Source organism: Apteryx mantelli, chromosome 9, assembly GCF_036417845.1.
Source record: "Apteryx mantelli isolate bAptMan1 chromosome 9, bAptMan1.hap1, whole genome shotgun sequence".
Taxonomy (NCBI): Eukaryota; Metazoa; Chordata; class Aves; order Apterygiformes; family Apterygidae; genus Apteryx; species Apteryx mantelli.
In genome coordinates, this window is record NC_089986.1 from 7,124,464 (window position 1) to 7,138,844 (window position 14,381).

A 14,381-nucleotide genomic window follows, 5' to 3' on the forward strand; every position below is an offset into this window, starting at 1 on the left:
GCCATCGACATGTTTTTGTGTATGGCTGTAGTTTCTACATCATCAGCACCTGAGCTGCCTCTCTCCAGCTGTAGCCCCGTAGATGAAGCTCTCTGCATTGCATAAGCCACCATCTTCCATCACTTGACATAGCAAAGGTGACGTCAAGGTAGTCAACAGCCCTCAGACTGGGGCTGTAGCTGTTCCTGCCCTCTTCTGGGAGAGCACATGCAAATATTTCTCTGCTAAGAATTGTGTCCAAAGAATTTGGTTTACTGAAATGAAACCGATAACAGTTTAGCTACCTAAAAGCCATGTTAGAAAAGTGAAATATTCCTTTTTCTGTTTCTTGAATGACCTGTTCCTTTTTGTATTTTTGTGGACTTGACATATTTGTATGCTTCAAAGAGCAATGGCATGTGACATGACAATTCTTTTTAGGAAATCACATATTGAATTGTCTTTTGTTGACAAATCAGGAAGTAAGTCACTGCAAATTCTGGGAGCCAGTGGCCCAGATTTGGTGTTTTTTTTTTTTTCCTATTTCTTGCAGTTTCATCTAACAAAACTTATTCAGTTAGAACTTAGCTTTCAGTTTTGTTAAAATCATTCCTAGCTTTACATAGTTTTGATTCTGAGTCTGCAGAACTGTCTGGATTCTGCAGTGCTAGCAGCACTTGAAACTTGGGATAATATTTTTAAAATTCAGAAGCCAGAATTTTAGTTTTCTACTTCAACAGGTCTGAGGATCTAGTCGCTGAGGAGCTAGCTCTTAATAAGAGCTGTTTATAGGAAGTGAGATGGATAAATTAGAGCCTCTCAACCCTTAAATTGTTTGTCATTAAGGCAGAATGTTTTACCTTTAAAATTTCTGGGAACTGTGGAAGGGATGGTGTTTGATCAGCTTCTACCACAACTGTTCTGGGAGACAACTGTCCCAGTATGCATCTGAAAGAAGAAAATGCATGGGTAGATCCATCAGAGGCGTTAAAGTCTCCGGAGGATACAGCCCAAGGCCTGCTGGAGATGGAGGGGGCCTCCTGCACTGAGGTGCATGTGTCGGAGAACCCACTTATGTTACCAAGCTCTAATTTTTATTATTGTTGTTTGTTTCTTTCAGATTCTGTACACGCATCTCTGAAACGCATTCAGTGCTATGTTAATTTTGTGTAAAGTTCAACTCAACAACAAAAAAAAATCATTTTTTCTTCAAGTCAAAGGCACTTGTGTTAGGGGCATGTCAGGATACGATATAATTGTACACTGTGCGTTGACATTGTATTATTAGTGCAAGGTGCTCTGAGTATTTTCTCTGCCTCCTGATGCCAGTGTTGTGTAAGGAGACAGAACAAATAATTGCTTTTTATTAGAGTCGTTAAGTGCAGCCCACCTCCTGGAAGGTTATCTGAGCGACTCTTATTTGCTTTGTTTAGGAGACAAGGCTGTCCACAGAACTCTTAAGGGTTTATGACCATCTCAGCAGTGGAGTGAGTGAAGCTGATTGAGTCTGGATAAAATAATAATCCCAGCCAGTTTCTTAAAGAGAAATCTGTCAGATGACTTAGAAGAAATAAAACCTTTCCAGTGGGCGTGTTTTCTAAATAGATTGAAGCCCACCTCTGATTCTTGATCTTCTTATCACCATACAAAATAGGCTTTTATTAATTATTAAATACACTGGTCATTGCAATGGAGTGCAACAACCAGGTAAGGTTATCTTCCGCTTTCCAGTGTGTTGCTTATAGAGCAATTGTAGCTGTCATTTTTGTTATTTCGAAAAGATTGAGGGTTTTTTGGAATTCTTTAATGGCATCTGTGAAATTGAGAAACACTTGCCTACAGGCATTTTCTGAGCTGTCAAATTTGATCAATAGTATCAAATGCCATAAGAGGCTTCAGCAGCAGTGTATGACTGGTGATCATTATTTTCACTGAGGGAACCAGCAAAAAAGCTCATCATGTTTTTATTATATTCTCAGGTGCCTAAAACAAAAGAGCTGTTTCTAGGATCTGAGAGTCGTATTAGTATTTTAGTGTTTGTATTTGCCACTGAAGCATAATGTGCTACATCTGAAAAAATCTGCTTTATAAAATGATATTTGGTTTAACATTTGTTTAGGAAATGCAGAGACCTCTGAGATAATTGTCAAATTAAATTATTTTTTCTGCGTTTTGTACGTGAAGCCCGTTCACAGAGCATAACTACATTCACAAGCAAGCATCTGTCTTTGTACTAATGGCAGCCTGTGCTGGCTCCTTGTGGTCCTGGAGACACGAGTGTCGGCAAAATTCAGCTCGGCTCAGCGCATTTCCCGCTGCAGAAGAGGTGCTCCGGGGTCCTCACTGCAGCCGGCGCAGGTGATGCAGCAGCTGCTGTCCAAAGGGGAATGATACCTGAGCATGACGATTGCTTGTCTGTCGTTGAGACAGGACCCAGCTCCATTAGTGCTAAATATTCATCCAACCATTGAGACCAGGGCATTTTACAGCACCTTCCTAGCTCTAGTACAAGAAATGTTTTGTCGTTATCATTCTTGAGCATGAGATGGACTTTGGACTATTTTTCAAACTTTCTTTAAAGATACACTCTTCTCTCACTGGACTGTCTGGCCTTTTTTGAAGCACTATTGACTGGCTGGCTTAAGTGAACCCAGTCATCTATGTTTATTAGACTGTAATGAAGATTCAAGTCTTTGATTTAGCAGAACTTAGCCTCCAGTTACACTGGTATTCACCACCCCGACAGAAGAAGTAACAAAGCCAATTAACCAGATGGGTTATTTAATACAAAGACAGCTTGTATATATCCCATGCTTAGTATTGGGTAAATGTAATTTATGAAGCTTAGATTGTAAATTGATTCTTAAATTTCATTATATAGGATTTTATTGAATTTTTGATTTGTTTTAGAAGTAGTGATCTTGGCTGCAAAGGATTTTGTTTATGGCAAAGGCATCTAGAGTACCTTTGATACATTTTGAAAATGAAATGAATAATTACGACAGCCACCACAAAGCATACCTTGCCTAAGGCTGTGTTGTAAAGATAAATTCTTGGAGTTATGATGTCTCAGAGTCAAAAGAAATGGAAGTTGGATGAGTCCTCAAAGTAGAGGAATCCTGAGAGTCTGGTGTGGTGGAAACATGGGCCTTTTTAATTACTCATTGAAACTACATTTACACTCCAAATTTGTGCATTTTCATTGCATGACAGTTTGTGTTTGTGAGTATACTGAAGTATTAACTGCCTAAAAGATGTATCTTAGATGACAGAGTAAGAGGAGGACAGTTACCCACAACAGGTGGGCACCAGAAATTGAATTGCCATCTGAAAATACGGTGGCAGTGACTTTCTTGGTACTGGAGGAAGGACTGAGGTACACTTCACAAATAAATATTTCAACCTTCACATTACTGCTATGGACAGCTACAGCACTCCTAGTTTTCTGTTTCCTGTGATCTATTACTTTGACCCTAGTTCTCAGTTCTCATTAGCTTTGGACGGACAAGCAAAGATTACAAGACAGACAACAGGGCATAGCTATGGTTAAATACAGATACTTATGGTAGGAGTATGATGTATTCCTCTGTAGCTTGAGTTTGAGTGAGATTCCTGTGAATGGTGAGCATACTTACTGAAGGTAAAATAATTTTGTTTATATGTTTCTTCCGGATTTATATCCTGGAGCCAAGAAACGTAAGTCGAGTTAGCTGAGTTCTAGCTGGTCTGGAAACTTAAAATAAACATCACTCGAACTTTATTTGGAAAAATGGTGAAAGACCTAGATAAGTTTAAAAGGAGGATGGAAAAAAAGAATGAAAGAAAAACCTTAGTCTTTTGTCCCAGATCTTCTCAAGCAATCAGAAACTGGCTTCCTAACTGAGGAGTAAGTCTCAGGGGTCAGCATGGGCAAGACAGTTGGATTCTTTAAGTGGTGTTTAGCTGAGCATGTCTTTTATTTTGATTTTTTTCATGCTCTATTTCTTATTCTAGAGCAAGACACATGAAATCCCCTATGAGCTCAGTTGTAATTTCCCTCTTGTTGCCCTTTTCCAAGTTAGAATTCTGACCTTCGCGAGAGCAGGGCTGCTATCACCACCTCCCGGTCCCGCGGCGAGGAGGAGGGGGAACAGTTTAAATGAGCAAAGAAAGAAAAATTTGAAGTGAACTTTTCAGACTTTTTTTTTCCAGGAGATACAAGCACTTTGTGACACATTGTTTTTCATTTCATAAAATACCAGTTTCAACAACTCTCTGTTATATAAATTGTTGACTGGTTGTTTTCAGAGTTCATAAATGGTTCCAATGGTCTTTTTCCATTTAATCACAAAACTGTCTCTTAGATACTCAGTTATCTTTTCTTTCTCATATTGTGACTCATGCTCTCTTGAGTCATACATTACCTACATTTTATTAGCGTAGGTACGTGATTTAGAGTGTTAAAGAACCAAGAGGAGCTTTCTATACTTCAATTAATATTTTGTCATTTCCACAATTCTAAAAGTGTAATTTCTGACATAACTGCTGACTCTTGAGAGAAATCCGAAGAAAGTACATTAAGATTTGTAGCCAATTTTAAGATTATGCAGTAAATGCCTTCCAATAACCTTAGTCTTCAGGTTTTTGCCATTTTGGGGCCAAATATGGTGCTTATGTCTTTGACCTGTTTGAGGCATACAGTCACATTTTAACAGTCCAGTACAGAAATATTTATCACAGCCACAAAACTTTTTTTCTTTTATATCTTGTGTTTGATTTATTGTCTGAAGTTTTGTCTGTCTTTGTGTGTATTCAGTCTGTAGAACACTTGAGATTGAGAACTGTCACAGTTGGACTTCTCTCATACAACCCTCTCTATGGTGGTATTTTTCTGAAACCTTCGTTGACATAGCAAGCTCCTTCCCTTGAGGGCTGCAGAAATGTTTCCTCACAAGACACAGATTTGACCTAACTTAAAGTTTTGTCCCAAATCCTTGCAAAATTGCTCTGCTTCTAAATTTATTACAACTTGTGGCTGTATGTGAAATGCAGAATCCTTTCACGTCTAGGTTTCTCGTACCTCTGTTCAGAAAGGAGTATTTACACTCATTTTGCACTCAAGAATATTTCACCTAAGACTTGTTCGAATTGTTCTGACACGTTACGGAGAAAAGGAGGGGATTGCTTGGTACCGCTTTTTGTATTTCACTTCGTTTGCTCTTTTGTTTTGAAGGTGTACAAGGGAGATGAGACGACGTTCCAAATCTCAGGCCTTCAAGTCAACACAGACTATCGATTTCGTGTGTGCGTGTGTCGCCGGTGCTTGGATACCTCACAGGAGCTTAGCGGCCCTTTCAGCCCCTCCGTTGCCTTCATGCTCCAGCGAAGCGAGATCATGCTCGCAGGAGAAGTGGGAAGCCTAGATGACCCTAAGATCAAGAGCATGATTCCTACTGATGAACAGTTTGCAGCCCTCATTGTGCTTGGCTTTGCAAGTTTGTCAATTATATTTGCCTGTATATTACAATACTTCTTTATGAAGTAGAGAATTCAATGGAAGTTTGAGATATAAATTTAACTAATGCTACGCATTATAATCCACACATTTATTCAGATATTCCTTTTTGAAAGCCTTTTGTTCTACCATACATTTTATATACTTCTCTTGTTTTTACAGTTCTAGCTTGAAGAAAGATAAATCAGTGTTTTGATGCACCTTTTTGAAATTCAGAACTAGGAAGTGGTCAAACTGGAGAAATAAGCAAACCAGATACCAAAAGCAAGATTTTTTTTTTCCTTCACAGTTTGAAAATTGTCACCAATTTGCCTTCTCATTGTTTTGTTTTTTCACTGAAGTCTTTACAGTCTCTTATGTTACTATTTAGGAAATTTTAATCATCAGTCACTTTTTTTCTCTTCTTTTTCTCTTAAACATTAGTCACAAGTGTGTATAGTGGTAAGACTAGAGTACAGTGTTAGTCAACAGTACCAGGTTTTCATTGAACAGTATTATCAATGTTGCCTATGATTTATTCACTACAATACTTTTGCCCCATTTTTTCAAGATAAAATGTACACTGTTATTTTAACTGTTTAGCGCGTTTAAATCGAAAAAATATCCTGCAGTCTAAAAACCTTTTTAATTATCTGTCACTTTTACAGTTACAACACTATGAACTGCCTGTATAAGAAATCAAATAACCAAACTGCATATAAATTATGAAGCATTATAGATTCTTTTTTTACCATTTTGATTCCTAGCAGTAATTTTAAGTAAGAGGGCATTGTGCAATAGTTAGTTATTCCCATGTTCAGCTATTTAAAAGCTGCTTTAACTTGTTTGTTTGTCACTGTATATAACTATTCTTAATCTACTACTAGATATTATTCTATTATGTTCAGCCTGATTTATATGATTAGAGCTGGTGACAGCCTACTGCCTCTACTGAATTAGGTAAGATTTACACTCAACGTAAGCAAACTTCACTGTCAGTTGATCATTTTTTTTGGAGGGGTCTCCATTTTATACAACTTTCCTGGAGGTGTTGGAAAGGAGAGCTGTTTGTTCTAAGTACCTTAAACGGGTGGCTATGTCATTCTTGCCACAGGGCTAAGTAAAATACTCGGTACATTGCAAAACCCAGCCGAGAGCCCTACAGACGTGTAGCCCTTGCTCTTACGGCAGCGTTCCCGCCCGCCTCCTGCCTGCCCCTTCCCAGACACACAGTTTAATCCATCGAGATACTAGATTTTTAACTCTTGAGTCATTGGATTATTTATATTAAGTCAACATTGTGCAAGTACCTCAGGGACATTAATGAGCTGGAGGTGCAAATAGATTCCAAAAGGGTGCAACAGACACAGTGTATTTCCCTGCCTACTGTTTTTGTATATTTTTGCTACTTGGTTTTGCTTTTGTCCTAGCTCTTTTGTGCTCTGTCTCCATTGTCTAAGATTCAGTGTCCTGTACTAGCATAATATTCCCTTAACCAAAGTAATGGGGAAAAACAACATTATTTTTGTTTTAGGTTTATTTATACTATATACTGCATACAGTACTTTAAATACCAATTACAGTGCAATCTTTTATTTATTGTAAAAAAATAAAAAATAAAAAGTGTACTTATGTACTAATCCCCTTCCCTGCCCTCCCTGTAGCATGTTATATTTTGTCTGTTTTATATTGTTGTACTTTAGGTCAACTTTTTACCTGGCAGCATTCCTAGTATTATTAATCTTCTTACATTTTCTTGTGTTTTTGAAGATGGGAGCATCTAGTACATTAAATGCCAAAAAAACATTATCAGTGATTCAAACGTTTACATGTATCCAAAAACATAATCATCTCTGGAAAAAAAGTGCTAAGATCAATGAATTATTCTGTGTGCCTCTCTAGATGTAGCAAATATTAGAAATGTTCTGTATTTTGTTATTGACTATAATTAGTTTAATTTAGCCTTGCAAACTAATGGCATTGAGCTAAATATATATTTTTTTGTTTTTTTTGCCAAAGTCATGGCTTGTCAAATTTATTTACATCTTATTTAAATTTATTTGTGATATGAAACTTTGTGACCTTGCATCTGTATTTTGTGAGCAAAGCATATACAGCTGTTTTCAGTGGAGGGGAAAAGAGTGTATTTTTTAAAACAATGAGAAGACAGCTAGTTTGGAAACCCAGAAATTTGAAGAATTCCCTTTTTTATTTTTTGAATATTTTTTCAGCAGTGCTGCTATGAAATCCGAGCTTGACACTTTTTTAAAAAAAAGTTTTAATAAAAAAAAAAGTGCTTTAGATAATTTGGTCACTTCTGAATGTTTGAAATTAAAAAAATGATACTACAAGCAGCAAGCAGAAGTGTAAGAAAAGCAATTTGTTAGTTACACTTTAAGCATTTCTGTCACTGCTAATTTGTTTGGCGTCCCTTATCATGCTAATGAAAAAGCCGAGTCCAGCTCTGAGGTTAACAGTGAAAGTATTCCGGAGGAGTTGGGACAGGCCCTAAATAAGTTAATTTGACGTTATTTTAGTTTGTATATTCTGCCATAGCGATTTGATTGTAATTCATTTATTAACAAAAAAAAGAATAAAGCATCACAGATCATTCCTGTTTCGATTTCCATTACCACTGAATACTACCATTTAGCGACGGCTTGTCTTCCTCCATGTATCGTTGTCTTTTGATCGAGTAGTATCAGGCATTGAATCAAATCTGAGAACTTTCTGCTCTCAAAGAAATTATGAACAAAATAAAGTAGAGTGAAACACTAAATATTTAAAACTTTAAGGAAGGAGAGAGATGTTTTTATATTATTCTGCCTTTTTCTTTATGAACTCAATACGTTGTTTTCTAATTCTGTTTGTTGGCTACAGTAGTTCAGTATTTCAGTGTCACAATTGAAAAGTGCCCTAACTGAATGTGTATGAACCTTATCCTTGCACAGTTCTTTAAATTGAAAAAATAAAATGTTTTTACCTCACTATGGGAACATACATTCCAAGCTTTTCAACTTTAAGAGAAAAATAATCATAAGTTTTTTCTTGTATTGTAAATTTTAGACTATTTCATATGCATTGTATTAAAACTGCCATATCAATTTTAATGTATAGATTTTGCAAATACTACACTATGTATGTAAGACTTAACTGTATCTGTAGTGTATATGTAATATATTTATGCCCAATAAATGTTTTAATTCTTTCTGATATTACCAGAAGTTTTCTTAAAACAGGCCTTTCAGTCTGTGTGCAGTGGCCCCCTTCTAGTCCATCAGGAGCGTTACGGCAACCTAAAGCAGGAGCAGTGGCCCCACATTTGACGCGGGACGTTGCTGATTTGGAATTTGGGAGATTTGCTGCGTTTGTGGAACATTTGCAGTCGCAGTTCAGCGCTGCGGGCCCCCAAAGGGCCGTGGCAGAGCCGTGGTGCCAGTGGAGCGCAGGGGAAGGTGGGTGCCTGGCTCGCGGTGCCCGTTATGCTGCTGCAGCCAAGCTGCAGTCCACGAATCATCGACTTTCAGCTTTGAGTTACGTAGTTTCACCGAGATAGGGATGAGCATCTTGGCCGATTTGCTAGCTCTGCCCTTGTTCGGGGCAGTCGCTGTAGCGTTGCAGCAGCCTGCAGCGCTGTCCTCTTTGCTGACCTTGCGCAACCACAGCTTCGACCTGTAGGTTTCCAACCTCGGTCAGTTTGTGGATCTCCTTAAAAAATAATAATAAAAAATATATAGTTCAGGGCAAGCGTGAATTGCTGTGCAGTGACAAGGAGCCTGTTTGACAAGAGACTTTTTTTCTGTGTAGCTCTTCACAGAAATGGTTTAGAAGCCTTGGTAGAAAATTTCTAGGGAAGTTAAACAGCTTATGATCTCTGCATGACTGAGCAACCAAGATGCCTTTTGCATTCCAGAGATTTATGGCTTAATCTTTTGTTAGACTGAATTAAATACACTGCCGCTTTCTAGTCTACACACTGGAAAGCTAAGGTTTGCTCATTCTCCGAATGGGGCTGTAGCCTGTACCGTGCAACTGAAGGCTACTACCATGTTCATCTAAAAATCCTTCACCTGAAGGCCAGGAATCCTCCTGATATGAGCTGGTTTTCATAGACAGCAAATAGGAATTTGGGCAAAGTATACTCACAGCAGAGGCCTAAGCTCTAATTTGGCAATTAAGAAATTGTAACAGTTTTATTGTGTTCCTAGCTGCCTTCTGTTCGCTAAAAACCATTAAGTGTTGCTGATGAAACCGATGGACTGATGAGCAAGATGATGGGGGGATTAATCCTGATGGTAATTTTGGCTCTTCTGGGTCTTTGACTTAGATCAGACTTGTCATGCTTGTGGCATTCTTGTCATCAGTGTTTATTTTTAAAATCCGCATTTGAAAGTAGAGGCTTAATCTATGCAATCACAGGAAGGACTGCAGGAACCAGCTGGGGAATAGCTTGCCTGGGAGGAAAATTTTCCTTGTGTGAAACAGCGATAGTAGCACAGGGTGCTCGTGGCTGTAACACGGCCAGCCCTCCACGTCCTTGTCCGTGTGAAATGTCAGTCCTCTCTCTGGAGCCCAGCTAGACCGTGGGCAGCGTTAATTGTGGCAGTGAGGTCTGGAGCCCACCGGCAGTTTGCTTTCCTTTAGCGGTGCTGATTTGCAATCGTCAGTGGTTAGTAGAAATAATTTTTAAGTCAAGTTTCGGAAGTATTTTAATCCCTTTTTAACTAGCTTGTGTGAAAATGTAGTGTTAAAAATATACCTGGATTTGTTCTCTGTTTGTAGTTAAACGCTTGAAATATGAAACTTTGCACTTAATTATGTACAATGAAGTCAGTTGCTTATCATAAAGAATTCATCTAATATTTTGTATCTTGATGTACGTGTTTGGCAAACACAATGTTTGTCTTTTTGCTAAGCTTTTCTTCCTCAAATCACTGCATAAATACACTTTTTTAATTACTGCAGTTTACAATGCAAGTTGTCTTTTTCCGAAGGAAATGTAATCTTTCTCGTTTGTTTGCTTGGCTTTTTTTCACTTTAAACGGTGCTTGCCAAAACAGCCTCTAACTATCTTTTGAAGATGCCTGTAGAACAGTAATCACTGCTTTGTTATCTGAAGAGATCTCTAATTTTTTTTAATACTCCTTGGTTTGCAATATTATCCTACGTGACTGCAGAGGTGATAGAGAACAGTTAAAGCTCCTGCCTGGCGAGCCCGCGATGGTGAAGCAGGAGTTGTGTGTTTGAGGAATCCCTGAGCTCGGTACAAGCCATGTTACAGGCTATGAGTTTGGTGCAGATGTCCTGGGTCCTCTTCACAGGCCCAGACTATAGAGGTGGGTTAAGTGGCAGTGAGTTTTACATGGACTTTATCAAGAAATACGAACCAAGTTGCAACCATGCTTGGACAATATCGTATGAAATGACTTTTCTTGCGTGCTCTTTGGGTTTTGGAGGAGAGCTTGTAAAAGTTTTGAAGCAGAGCTGGGGCTCAGACTTTGAGATACTGTTCTGGCCTTATGAACGACCCCTAGGCTTGTTGTGTGTTGCTGGAGGTGGACAGCAGGCCGTGTCGCGTCTTGCAACTGAGCAACCTCCAGGTCTGCTGGCAGCAGAGCGTGGTCACCAGGACAAGTGACTGCCGTTTCTATAGCAGCAGCAATTCCCTCTCGTCTCTGCAGTCAAAGAGCCTGTTCGAAAATGAAATGGGCAAAATTTGTTTTGCTTTTTGCTTCAGTCACTATTGCAAGTTTGGAGCCCGCTTGCGAGTTCAGTGGCAGAGAGTTGAGCCCTGTTCAGGGAGGGGGTTGTCTGCATGAGAAACCGCTGCATCAAAACACGGCGCGGCAGGACAGGAGCGGTCTGAGCCGTACAGCGCCTGGGCGAATGAGAAGGCAAACGGGATCGGGAGGTGGTGTCAGTCCACCACAGCAGCTTGTTCACCTCCTGTGGAGCTTTTCCTGCTAGACTCACTCAGTGATTGAATTTTGGCTTCCTATAAGTAGCTCTTTTCCAGTGAGAAAGCACTTGCTTGTAGAGAGGTAGATCTTACTTCCAGCCCCCGTATCAGGGGACTGAGGCTCTTTGGCCTCTCTTCTCTTGAAACTTAGTAGATACATTTGAAAATACCCCTGAAAATGAAATGCTTTGGGAACTCCTAAGAGACCTCCCAGGAATCCTGAGTGGAGCAACATCACCTAAGCTGCTCATTGCATGGGGGTCAGGGCTTTAGTAGGTCCTGTTTTTCTCATTGTTTGATGTCTCTCATCGCTTATGGATTTGGAACCCAAGAAGAGTTTCCTGGGAAATGCTGCTTTTCTTCTCTGAACAGAGGGAAGGTGACACTTTCTGCGCAGAGTCCTGTAGGGATGGTGGAAGCTCAGCATTTCATCATCACTATCAACTGGATAACGCAGAAGCGCTGTGCTTGATATCCCCGAGGAAAGAGCAGTTCCTCCTCCCCCTGCGTGGGGCAGGGAAACGGGGCTGAGGGGAAGGGTGCTCAGGACCCTGTGCTGAAGTTTAAAAGTGCAAAGGCATTTGAGATCTGAGTGAAGCTTGGGGAATTTATGGGTTTGGGAAATGCAGTGATTCCCCCCAGCATCCGTGACAGCTACGTGAACCTGGTGGTTTTGCTAGACCTGTCTGCACCCAAAGGTATTAGAGAAAAGCTATACAGAAATTATTGTGGAAATGTTGAGGAAATTGTATTTCCTGTACAAATCTTTTCTAGAAGTTTTTGAATTGTTGCAGAATTCATGATGTATTATGATTTATTGAGGAATTGCATAAATTGTGTTCTATGCTCTTACTATTCACCTGTCTCGGAATGAAGATATAAATGTCATCTCTTATTCTCCTCAGAGCTGAGAACCACAATTAAGTTGAAAGGAGGGTAGGGACATTTTGTTTCAATATTTTTATGGATGAGCAGAAAGCATTCCTTTGAAAAGGCCATTTTATCAGTATTACATTTAATAAGTTTTAAATGATTGCATATGTTTCTGCTCTTGACAATTGCTCTCTCTCAATATGCAGGTTCTTGGCTGAGTAAAATAATAAAAGGAATCTGTGGTTTCACAAGATGCTTTCAAGCACAAGGGGCTAGCCTGCTTTCTGCCGTTATTTAGGTGAATGTACTGTTATTAGTTTGAATAGTTACATTTTTTGTACTAATTGCTAGCATGAATGGTACTGCATGGAAACAAAATTATTTTTAGGTCTACTAGCATTTTGTTAATGAATAGCTCCTCGGGTCAGTGTCCTCAGTGGATGTCATTTCTTGGTAATCTTATTAGCCCATCTCCCTCACTTTCTGTTGGATGAAAGATGTTATTTTCCGCAAGTAAAGCAGGGCAAACAATACGGAGGCTTAAAAGCCTTGTGAGGATTAATATGTGAATAGAGCTGAGAAATTCACCCTAATCCAGAGCAAATAGTGTATTTATTATTAATTCATAGCTCAAATACTTGTCCTTTCCACAAAAAGCTTGTGAGCTGGTCACAGTATTCTCGACATGGATGACTATCCAGTATTACATATTCTAATGTCGCCAAGGCCATGGCCAAATGCCGCTCGGGATAACGCTGCTGAATTCAGAGTTGTGAGTTTATGGCTTAACAGAGGTGCTGCGCCATGGGGCACAAGTACGTGCTGAGCTGGGAAAAAGTGGGTCTTTTCCCGCTGGGAAAAAGTGGGTCTGCGGGTTCAGCAGGGCTTAATACGCCCGTGGATGCTGCGGTGTGGACTTCGGGCTGCGTTAGGCCTGGTTCTCGGTTTCAAATTGCGAGTGCTCGGGCTCCCTGTGTTGGAGCTGCTGCTGCTGCTGTCTTTACCTTCACGCCAGTATGTGGTTTAGGAGTTTCTATTGCACCTCACCGCTCTGTCTCAGATATCCCCACGTCCTCCTTGTTTAAAGTAAAACATAACTGACGTCAGTGTTTTGAAATCAAAGGTGCCGTAACGGTACAAACCTCCGGGTATTCTCTAACCGAGCCTGGCCCGGGCAGCGAGGGCGCACGCGCCTTCCTCCGGCTCGCTCGGCCGCTCCTGCCGAAAGGGAGGTTTGCTCCCGGCCTCCCGGCAGCCTGCGGCAACGGGACTCCTCTAGCTGGTGTCAGACTCCAAATCCGCAATTGCGTTGCTCCCTTTTGTACCAGCGCTAGACCAGAGATGCTCAGATAGCGCCCACGGCCACCCCTTCCCCGAGGAGCCCGGCCCCGCGCCAGCATCGTGAGCATCTCTCGCTTCTGTGGGGCACGCGGTTGCCTCTGAACAACCACGCACTGCAAAACTCGCCAAAATACAGCATTTGCTAACAAAAAATAGCTTAGAAGATCGCACCTTTTGCACCTGCACACTGGTGCTCCCGGTACAGCGCAGCAGATTTTATAAAAATCAATCGCATTGAACACTGCTTGATGGAAATACCAAGATGCTATCGACTGGACAGAAGACGTGCCTGCGTGTCGTCGTGGCCATTGGCCTAACTTTTGGTGAGAATTTGTCGTGCGAGTTTGCCCTCTTTCACAATATCAGAGTGTTAAAGCTATCTGAACCTCTGTGCCGCGGAGCTCGGGGTGCCGCGGGCTCGCTGCCGGAGGCGCTCGTGGTGCTGGGCTCCCTGCCTGCCCTCCCTAATGAGGACTCGTCTGCAGCGCCGGGTAGCTTGTGTGAAGGAGGTTGTACAGGCAAGGACAAGGCGAAGGAAGGCTCGGAAATCACCGAGCCTTCGCTTTCTGATGTGCAGCGCTGTAATCGTGTGAAAATCCCTCAGAACATGAGAAAAAGGAAAGGGTAACAAGCTTTTTTGACCCGACGCCATTCAAAACGGGGCCGAGTGCTGACTGAGGATCTCCTGCTCCCTCGGAGCAAGCCTGGGAAGTTGAGCGTGGGGTAATTTATCTCCAAGAGTCATCTGCACCTTAT

The 14,381-nt window shown here is 40.7% G+C and overlaps 1 protein-coding gene across 1 annotated transcript in view; it reads left to right on the forward strand.

Moving 5' to 3' along the window:
* The window catches only part of FNDC3B (fibronectin type III domain containing 3B), a 225,358-nt gene extending 216,698 nt beyond the window's left edge, over positions 1 to 8,660 (forward strand). The window contains exon 26 of the mRNA XM_067301623.1: positions 5,192 to 8,660. Within this exon, the coding sequence (XP_067157724.1) occupies positions 5,192 to 5,503 (312 nt within the window). The 3' untranslated portion in view covers positions 5,504 to 8,660. The remainder of the gene's footprint in view (positions 1 to 5,191) is intronic.
* Positions 8,661 to 14,381: the final 5,721 nt, after the last annotated feature.